Source organism: Phoca vitulina, unplaced genomic scaffold (assembly GCF_004348235.1).
Source record: "Phoca vitulina isolate PV1807 unplaced genomic scaffold, GSC_HSeal_1.0 scaffold10, whole genome shotgun sequence".
Taxonomy (NCBI): Eukaryota; Metazoa; Chordata; class Mammalia; order Carnivora; family Phocidae; genus Phoca; species Phoca vitulina.
The window spans coordinates 8,708,663-8,719,130 of NW_022589713.1; the positions used below are offsets into that span (position 1 = coordinate 8,708,663).

General features: G+C 37.0%; 1 protein-coding gene across 1 annotated transcript; it reads left to right on the forward strand.

Moving 5' to 3' along the window:
- Positions 1-580: 580 nt before the first annotated feature.
- On the forward strand, positions 581-9,671 carry COMMD2 (COMM domain containing 2). The gene is made up of 5 exons (XM_032408468.1): positions 581-997; positions 1,089-1,166; positions 2,063-2,145; positions 2,902-3,075; positions 7,626-9,671. The coding sequence occupies exons 1-5, from the start codon at positions 931-933 to the stop codon at positions 7,821-7,823; spliced, it is 600 nt and encodes a 199-aa protein (XP_032264359.1). The 5' UTR covers positions 581-930; the 3' UTR covers positions 7,824-9,671.
- Positions 9,672-10,468: the final 797 nt, after the last annotated feature.

Here is a 10,468-nt window from a genome sequence, read left to right on the forward strand (position 1 = left end):
TCTCTCTCCCACCCCCTTCCCTTCTCCCCCAACAACTCCCCCACCAAGGGATTGAGATTTGGAGAGTCATATTATTATCAATTATCAATTCTGTACTCTGATATTTGAACCACAGCAGGTGAGAAGAGAAAGCTGGGAAAGGAACCAAATTTTCACCCTATTCTCAACACATTAAAATAAAGATATCGTTCTGAACCCTGCAAGCATCATTGTTGTCGTCATCACCATCTTTATCCTAATTCATAATCATTCACAGAACTTGTTACAAAACTTCAGTTTTCAGCCTGCTGTGTAGAATGATGGGCTTTGGAGCAGGTCGTCAAGGGATCTGACCTCTCTTTCCAGCTCTGTCTCTGGCTTATTATGTAATCTTTGGAGCTTTGATTCTTCATCTGTAAAAACGAGGTCATAGCTATTGAGCGAATTAAATAAGGTCAATCAAATAAAATAACATATACAAAAGCTCTGTGCAAACTAATAGCTCTATAAAAGTTAGTTTCAGTTGCTTGACGTTTCTCTGTTTCCTTATCTCTAATGGGAACAATAATGGTACCTACCTCATGGAATTCTTTTGAACTCTAATAAATGTAAGAACATTTCCTGACATAATGCTTAAAAAATGTTAGCTATTGATATTATTAATGTAAGCTCCACAAGGGGACATGTCGGATTTTAAACATCTTTTCCTCTTCCACAGAGCATAGCACCGAGCACCACCAGGCTACAATCTTTTCAAGATGATTTGCGAACGGAGGAATCTTCTGATCCCAGAACACACCACCCGCGCGCGTTTGCGTGTAGGACTGCGATAGACCGGAACCCAAAAGCTGGGGATGTTGAGGAGCCGGAGCCTCTTTGCGCTTGGCGCTGGCCCCGGAAGTGGCGAGGGCGGGGTCAACGCTGCCAAGAGAAATCCTCCGCCTCGCGAAGATGCTGCTGGACCTGTCGGAGGAGCATAAGGAGCACCTGGCCTTTTTGCCGCAAGTGGACAGCACGGGTCAGGGGCGCGGCAGCAGAGGGTGGTGTCCTGTGGCTTGGGGGATCAAGGGGTGCGCCCAGCGCTCATGGTCTCCTGGCTTCCCTTGCAGTGGTCGCGGAGTTTGGGCGGATTGCGGTGGAGTTCCTGAGGCGAGGCTCTAACCCCAAGATCTACGAAGGCGCAGCCAGTAAGACGGGGAGAGTTGCTGCACGGGGAAGTGCGGGCCATTCTTTGGCACCCTGGAGAGGAAGGGTTTTTTGCAGCTCCAAGGGTCTTCCTCTCGTTGTGGTGGAATAAAAGCAGAAAGGCTCTTCCGGGCGCAAATCCTGCCCGCCCCCTGAGTAGTTTTGAGATTTTTTTTTTTTTTTTTAAGATTTTATTTATTTATTTGAGAGAGAGAGAACGAGAGACAGAGAGCATGAGAGGGAGGAGGGTCAGAGGGAGAAGCAGACTCCCCGCCGAGCAGGGAGCCTGATGTGGGACTCGATCCCGGGACTCCAGGACCATGACCTGAGCCGAAGGCAGTCACTTAACCAACTGAGCCACCCAGGCGCCCTAGTTTTGAGATTTTTAAAGCTTCCGCTGGGTCGGTGTTGTCATGCGTAAAAAGCACATAATACCATCTGCCAGAGATACTGTGATGCTTAAATGCACCCAAGTGTGTGGAGTGGCTGGGTGAGGCATTAATATCCCGCAAGTGTTTGGTTATAATTAGTTGTTCAGACATCCGCTTTTGCTGCAGTATTGTTTTTTCCCTGCTGGACGGGGCTGGTTTCTGAGCTTGTCAGTCCTTGGAGTTCCTCTTACGCCAGACTTGAAATAGCTGAGCATTCAAGAGAAGGACTGTACGGCTGATATTAGACTCCATGGGTCTGCATTTTGTAAAGAACGTTACACGGCGGGAAATACTGAAGGCATCTGCCTGGCAGTGGAAAATGAACAGGTGGCTATTACCAACTCATTATTTTTCATTACGGTGCCTGAAAATAGGAATAATGGATAATATTTATGCCTAAATAAGAATTTGAATAAAAGGATAAATATCAAACAATAATTTATTGGCTTATTTTACCATTTTCCCAGGAAAACTCAGTGTGAGCAGTGACACTGTCCAGCATGGTGTGGAAGGATTAACATACCTCCTCACTGAAAGCTCAAAGCTTATGGTAAGGGCTTCTGTGGACTGTTTTGTATTTCTTTGACCTTAAAAAGGTCCAGTATACTCTACATCATAGCCCTGGCAGGCATCGGTTTGTTTCAGTAATGTTAATGGTTTATAATTGACTTAGTGAAGCTGTGCGTAAACAATATGACTATAATGTGATCCACTGGCATGAATGCCTCTTCTAGTATAAATTAGAATTACTTCTAATTCTACATGTTATTAAAACATATACAGTAGTATGTATCCTAGGAGGGAGAATTAAATGACTTTTTTTTTTTTTTTGGCATATTAGCAATATCTAGCTTGATGGAGAATAGGAGAGAAACTGGCCATTTTAACAATTCTCTTTATGTTTTTTTTAAAGATTTTGTTTATTTGAGAGAGAGAGAATGAGAAAGAGAGAGAGAGCACGAAAGGGGGAGGGTCAGAGGGAGAAGCAGACTCCCTGCTCAGCAGGAAGCCCGATGTGGGACTCGATCCCGGGACTCCAGGATCATGACCTGAGCCGAAGGCAGTCACTTAACCAACTGAGCCACCCAGGCACCCAACAATTCTTTTTATGTTTTAATAAAAGTATTTTTATGTATCAGAGACTCAGATTTTGGAATAGTGGGCAAGAGTTACCTTTAAATATAAAGGATGTTATTTCTTTTACCAGGCAGAAAAGAATTAGGGGATAGTATATTCTTTTCAAATATTTTAGCATTTACTAGACAAAGATAAATTTAATGTTCTGTTAAACTTGATTCACTTTCAGATTTCTGAACTGGATTTCCAAGACTCTGTTTTTGTTCTGGGATTCTCTGAAGAATTGAACAAATTATTGCTTCAGCTTTATCTGGACAACAGAAAAGAGATCAGAACTATTCTGAGTGAATTGGCACCAGACCTTCCAAGTTACCACAGCCTTGAATGGCGACTAGATGTACAGGTATGGCTTTTTTTTCCCCACCTGACATAGAATATAAGATTAATTTTAGTTCCATGCTCTTAAGCTTATTTTATTCTTTACCACCTTAACCAAACTTTGGTTTGAAACTAATTTTTTTTCAATGTTTATTTTGAGACCATTTCACAAATAGTTCATTTTCTTATATGCTTAATGTGTTTAGATTAGTTTAATTTGCACAACTTGTAAGAAATAGGTTATTTTGAAAAGGAGATGGGCATGCAGATTTTTAAAGTTGTATTTGATTTTATGAAACTTTTATGTTTAAACAAAACACACATATATTAAAGTGCACAGGGCATTGTAAAGCTCAGTGGATTATCACATGGTGAAAACACCCATGAAACCAACACTTGCCCATGACAGGCACCCCAGAAGCATCCTCTTTGCCTTCTACCAATTACTTCCCCTTCCTTCCTTTGCAAAGGTAACCAGTGTCCTGACTTCAGATACCTAGATTACTTTTGCCTATTCTTTAACTTTCTATATATGGAATGATTCAGTAAATATTCTTTTGTGTCTGGCTTCTTTTACACATCCTGTTTATTTAGTTGTTTGTAAAGCCACACAGATAACCAAAAGGGAGTTCTCAGACTCTTGCATGTAGCCCTTTATCAAGCAGTGACAGATAAGTTAATAGATGTTTATTGAATGTCGTCCATTTGCTGATTAGAGCTGTGCTAAATGCTTTGGGACACAAAAGAAGCATAGGACATTTTCTCAGATGGAAAAGATGTTATCATCTAGTTAGGGATATTAGATGTTCTCAAAATAACTAGTACTTAAAGATAGTTGTAAAATAGATTTCTGGAGGGGGAAAATATAATTGTATAAATGAAGGTACAACTGAGTATTATATTTCAAAAACCTATAGCTTAGGTAGTTCAGTGTATGCTTGCACAGTCCAGAAAAGTTTCAACAAAAGGAAATGAAATTTCAGAAGGATGAATGGAGAAAACCAGTGTTAATATTCTTGGAAGAGGAGGCAGCGTAAGTTGTAAAAGCCCACATGGATGTGGGAATGAGAGTTGAATATGTGGTATAGCGCACTAGTCCTCAAACTTTACTGCATATTGAAATGGCCTGGGTAGTTTTAAAATATTTTCATGTCTGTGTTCTACCCCCAGAGATTCTGATTTATTGTTATGGGGTTTGACCTGGGCATCAGGATTTTTTAAACATTGTTACCCAGGTAATTCTAGCTTGCAGTTTATAAACCACTGTTACAGTGGATTCTTACTGATTTGAATGGTGATAAGATGGTCCAAACAGGTTACAGAAATTCATTTAGAGGGTTTAGCAAGTATAATCCAATGTGATGAGTGCTTGAATAGGTACAAACACAGATATGGTATAAACCAGATTATAGGCTCCATGAGGGCAGTTACTATGTCTTGTTCACTAGTCTGTCCCCAGCACAATGCCTGGTACATAATAGGCATTCAGTGCTGAATTTTTAAAAGCTTCTTGGAAGGAGTGACACTGTGCTAGGTGATGTGGATTCACAAAGAACCAGACACAGTTCATGCTCTTGGAGACACCGTAAGAAGCAAATCCTGTGGGGTTCCCGGGGAGGAGATCACTATTGCTAAGCTTTTATGTTTCAGTCCTCTCATAATAACCAGGTAGAGGAGGTGTGGGGATGGTCATGTTCATGAGATTCAGCAGTAATTTATCTTGTACATCTTTACCTTTCTTTTGAATGGGGATAATTTCTGAATTTGGGTTCTGGTAGCCCTTAGAAGTTATTTTTTTGGCTTTGTGATTTGCTTTGAGTTTTTCCGTTATGAATACATTTTTAGAAATTAGAAACTTAAGCAATTGAATTTTCTAAAACTCGGGAGAGCTCATTTACCCAGTGAAATAGGTTTGAATAGCCGTGTTATTGCAAGGACTAATACATTTTAAAGTTGAGGGTGTACTGAATGAATATTGCTTCATGTGGTGAAATGCATTTATGGCTAAAAAGCTACTTAAAGAACTAACTGATTTTCTGAGCTCATTAGTCTTAATTATTACAAGGGAGTTTAACTGGAGTAGATTCTTCTGTTTATGGGAGGAAGACTTGTTAGATGAAGATCAGCTAAATGGCTGGGAAACTAATAACAGGATATAGGACCTTTCATTTTTGAGTAACTGATTTGTCTCATGAACACTGGTAGTGAATGGACAGTTACCATCTAATTATTGTGCAGTTGCTTATGAGAAATACATTAATCATCATAGTTTAGTTTCTAATAGAAACATTTCCCTTCATAAGTTGCCACCACAGTTAATGCATTTGATAGCATCAGTAAATTGAATGCATCTGAGATTGGTGTGGGAAGATTTACCTTTAGGACTGATCCATTTAAATTGCTGTTATTTTTACAAGGACGGAATTTCCTCCCATTAAAAAATAAGTCCATATCAAGAACTTTGTGGCCTACTATTCTTTATCCTGTATTGTCATCGAAATTTCTTTCCAAGAAAAAATTAGGTTTTATTATGTCTTACTAGGTGTTTGTTAGGGATGTTATGTAATCTTTATTTAGAAATTTTAAAGAGTGGTATGGATACTTATTTGTAAAGGATATTAATTTAGGTGTTATGTTGTCTAAAAATTTAAGGATAGATTGAGTGACCTTAAGTCTCTAGACAAAAAGTTCATGGCTTAATTACACACCTAGATACATTTGGTCCCTATCTGTCAATGCAGTTATATAGAGAAAAAAGAAGTATAAATAATGCATAAGTGAATCAATAGGTGGTATTTTCAGTCATCATACTTAATAGTTTATCTATCTTTCATACCTATAATTTTCTGTACTAGAGAAATGATCTTAAAGAGATACTTTAACTTAAAAGTACCTATATTCTGTTTGGGAACTGGCTCACTCAAGGGGATTGACTTGTTTCCAGATTATTTTTGACATTAAATTTCAGCCATGGGTCAGTATATTAGGTTCTTTTGGAAGCCAGATCACCTAGAATTAATTGGAAGGAGTTATTAGTCAGAATATTCTGTGTTGTGGTATGAAATTAATCCTGAAATCTCAGGTTTATATTTGTTACTCACTGGAAGTCTCTTCAGTTTGGCTTCTTGTCCTTTTGCCATGACTCCAATAGTTTTAGGTAACAGTCTTGCTTTCTTGTATAACAAGATGTTTCAGGTTCATCTTGTACAATTGTTGTCCCAGACCTCTAATCACCTATTCCTTTAAGGAGGTCCTGGTTTCTTTTAAGGAAGAATAGTCTTTAGAGAACAGTCTTGTGCTAGGACAGTTAGCCACTGTTTCTAGTATTTGGATTTTTTTTTCTTTTAAAAATATGTCAATTGTACTTTTTAAAAAAATTTCAGAATATATCATTCTGATATATTCTATATCAGAATATCTATATCAAGATTATAGATATTCAGTTTAAAGAATAATAATAAAACAAGTACCCACTGCCAAGCTTAAGAAACAAAACAAAACCATGTATGACCTCCCCCAGTTACAACCCCTCCCACTCCTCTGGAGGTAACCATTATCCTGAATTTTCTATTAATCCTTTCTTTATAGTTCTTTTTTTACACATGTTTTTTCATTTAACTTTAGTTTTTATGTATTACTCTGCAACTTGATTTTTGATTTTTTTAGATTTCTCCATAACAATTTATATTGCTGTAGTTCGTTTCTTTTCATGGCCATTTAGTAAGCATTTTATTGTATGAGCATTCTCAATGTATCCATTCTATTATTAAAGAATATTTGAGACATTTCTAATTTTTGACTCTTGGAAACAAAAACAATTACTATTATGAATGTAATGTATACATGTAAAAATTCAAGGTATATACCTAGGAGTGGAATTGATGGTAATGTATATTTTCCGAAGCCATTCTCTTTTCACTCTCACCAGCAGTGGGAGAGTTCCCATGACTGTTGCTCACAGTGCCTTCATTTGGACAGGTTTTTAATTCTTGCTGGTCTGATATGTATAAAACAGAACTTTATGGTTTTGTTGGCCATTTTCCTGATTTCTGATAAAGTTGAACATGTTTTCCTATGTTTATCTATTTGTGTTATTTCTTTTGTGAAGTGCTTACTTAGGTCTAATGCACATTTTTCTCTTGGTCTTGTAGGTTTTTTTGTTTTGTTTTGTTGTTTTTTTTAATCAGAACAGTTTTTCATACATTCTGAATACTAATCTTTTTTTTAGCTATATGTGTTACAAACTATCTTCTCTAAGTTTGTGGTTTGTTTTCCCACCATCTTTAGGTATCCTTTAGAAGAAAATGTAACAATTTGAATGCGGTTCAGTTTATCTGTTTTTTTTCTTTATGGTTTATGTCTTTTATATCATGTTTAAGAAATCCTGTATGGCAAGGTTGTGTGTATATTCTCTTCTTTTTTCTTTCCAAAGTTTTTTAAAATTTATTTTTCATTTTGAAGTCTATGATTCATGTAAAACTTGATTTTTGTACATGATATAAGGTAATTATAAATACTGTGTGTTCAGCATGATTGTTAAATAGTTATTATACTCTTGTTCCATTTAAAATGAAGCTTGCAAGCAGAAGCCTCAGGCAACAGATTAAACCATCAGTGACTATAAAGCTACACCTTAATCAGAACGGAGATCACAACACCAGAGTTCTGCAGACAGACCCAGCCACTCTGCTCCATTTGGTTCAGCAATTGGAACAAGCATTGGAAGAGATGAAAACAAACCACTGTAGGAGAGTTGTGCGCAATATCAAGTAGTTCCAGTTTTAAGGATTTATTCCCTTTGAATCACTTGTGAATTGATGATAAGCAACAGTTACTTTTCAAAATTAATTTTTTATTAATTGACAGTGATAAATACATATAGTTTCCATGCAGTTTCTTTTCCTGTGACAAGATATTGAAGTCATGATCAAAAGCTAAAGTAAAGTTCCTTTCCTGGTGCTAAATGTGGTCAGTTTCTTCACGATTAAGATGTATTTTATATTTTAAATGTGTAAGTAGAATTGAATCAACTGGAAGTGAATCTATACTGTTCATATCTTTTGTGTATATGAATGTCTTTTTTTGGTACTTCTTTTGATTGCTTAACTTTATTATTTTCTTCTTTATTGACCAAAATTTGAAAATAAAATTCACAATGTAATACCATTGCTATTCAGAATATTTTTAGACAGTTCATTGTTTTTGACCTTTAAAAGCACCCACAATGTTAATAGCCACAGAATAGCTGGAAGTAAATATGAATTTTTTAAAATGCTACATTGTTTAGGCAGTTCATGCATTTTTCCTTGCTAGTGAAGGTAATAAGTACTTACCATGTTGCTTAAGTTTGAGTTGTCATGGCTAATTACTTACATAGTACTCAAATCTGTGTGATAATGTTGCATTTTATCAAGGACCACTTTTTTCCCCTAGTACCCAAAGCATCTAAGAGATGTTGTCATTTACATTTATACACAATGGATGCAGGAGTAAAAAATCACTTCTTAATTATCTGAATATAAATTACAGTCCCTTTTTATAATTTTATTTGAATAAAGTATAAAGAGGGCAAAGGGAGGCCATGGTTACTACATGTAAGTATCCCTTTACAAACTTGATTGTTTGTTTTTTAGTAAGTAACTATAAGCTATTGGCTTGGAAAACTCAGATGCTGTTGTGTCACATCATCCTGATAGAGTACAAGGACACAGGAAGACTTAGGGGGACAAGGAGACTTGAGTGGCAGACTTAAGGAGAAAAATCATGGAAGGGTGGAAATGGGGTTTCAGTCTTAAATATGTATCCAGGGTCTTATTCTGAGAGCCTCATCCCCATGGAGCAACTCAGGAATGCCTTTAGAACCATCAAACTCTTAAGGTGCACTCTAGGTTCTGTCAATACCTTCCATCCTAAGAATTAGAGATTTTTGGGTCAGAGTGACATCATGTTTCTTCTCTCTTAAGCAAGAGCCTAGCAGGGAACAGAGGCCAGTGGAAGGAAAGTACAGGTTTAATTGCCATCCATTTAATTGCCACTGCAAGCAATTGGGCCCTCTTTCCCAGAGGCATATGTTCTATAGTTACCAAATAACTAATATTACATACTAGTTAAACTCTAATCAAATAAATTTTAATTATCATAATAACTTGATTAATGAAGCTGTCATGTTAACCTTACAAACAAAAAGAAACTTTATATAATGAAATTATACACATACACACATATATATTATGTGTCATCAGGTTTAAAAGCAATATACCTGCCAAGTTTATATGATAAAAACAGCTCTATGAGGCTTCTTATTTATCCACATTTGGTGGAAGATAAACAGGGCTGACCCCAGCCAAGATTGAAATAAGAGCACTGTGTTGCCTTCAAGGCAACCTTTCTTCTATATCCACTGGTCTTCCCCTAATCAAAACAAGAAAGCCGCTGTTAGTCTTTATTTGTGTCAAACTCCCCTGGCCTCCTTTCTCTACTCCATTATTCTTTCTGGTGGTCTGCCTTCTTCACCTTTTTGGGCCAGAATGAGTTGGGAGCAGTCTCCTACTAACTTCTTTTTTGTTTGTTTTGTTTTAAGATTTTATTTATTTATTTGACATAGGGAGAGAGCAAGCACAAGCAGGGGGAGCAGTAGGCTCCCCGCTGAGCAGGGAGCCCGACGTGCGGCTTGATCCCAGGACCCTGGGATCATGACCTGAGCCAAAGGCAGACGCTTAACTGACTGAGCCACCCAGGCGCCCCTCCTAACTTCTTTTTGAACCTGAGGCTCATTTTTTAGTACAGAGCATTGAATGAGCCTCTTTTCTTTTCTTGTTTAAACATTCCTTATCCTTAGGGACTCCTCACCTGCCTTGTTTTATGGCACATTTGATTTTTTTGTAGCTTGTATATGAACATATTTTCTGCAGATGTAGTCACTGTTCCACTCTGCTGTATGAGCAGGTTTCTTGACTGGGTAATGTGCCTTTCCATCTACAACTATCTAAATTTTTATTAAATCATTTTGGATTATAAGTATGTTGATTTTTCAAGATTGGCTAATGCATGTGTAGACTTAAATGTCGTATCTTTCATGTCTCAAAGCCAGAACAGTAACATCTCTTCTATCAGAACAGAACTATGAGTAGGGAATGACCAATATATATATATCACAAAGTCTATATCTACTTCACCTATTGGAAGTCTTTTTTGTGTTTCACAAGATTTCAGTGAGCTTGTTTTGTTACTGATGTTTCCAAGCTTAAGCAAATTTAAAGCAGCAAATTGGAAAGGTGGTGGGAATACCATAAAAAGAAAATATATCTTTGAAAACTGAAAAACAAGAATCTGATGCTAAGGAAAGTTTGAAAAATTATAGTGTCAAGGATGCATGTGTGGGAGCTCTTAAAATTTATAACAATGTGTGGCCTTTTAGG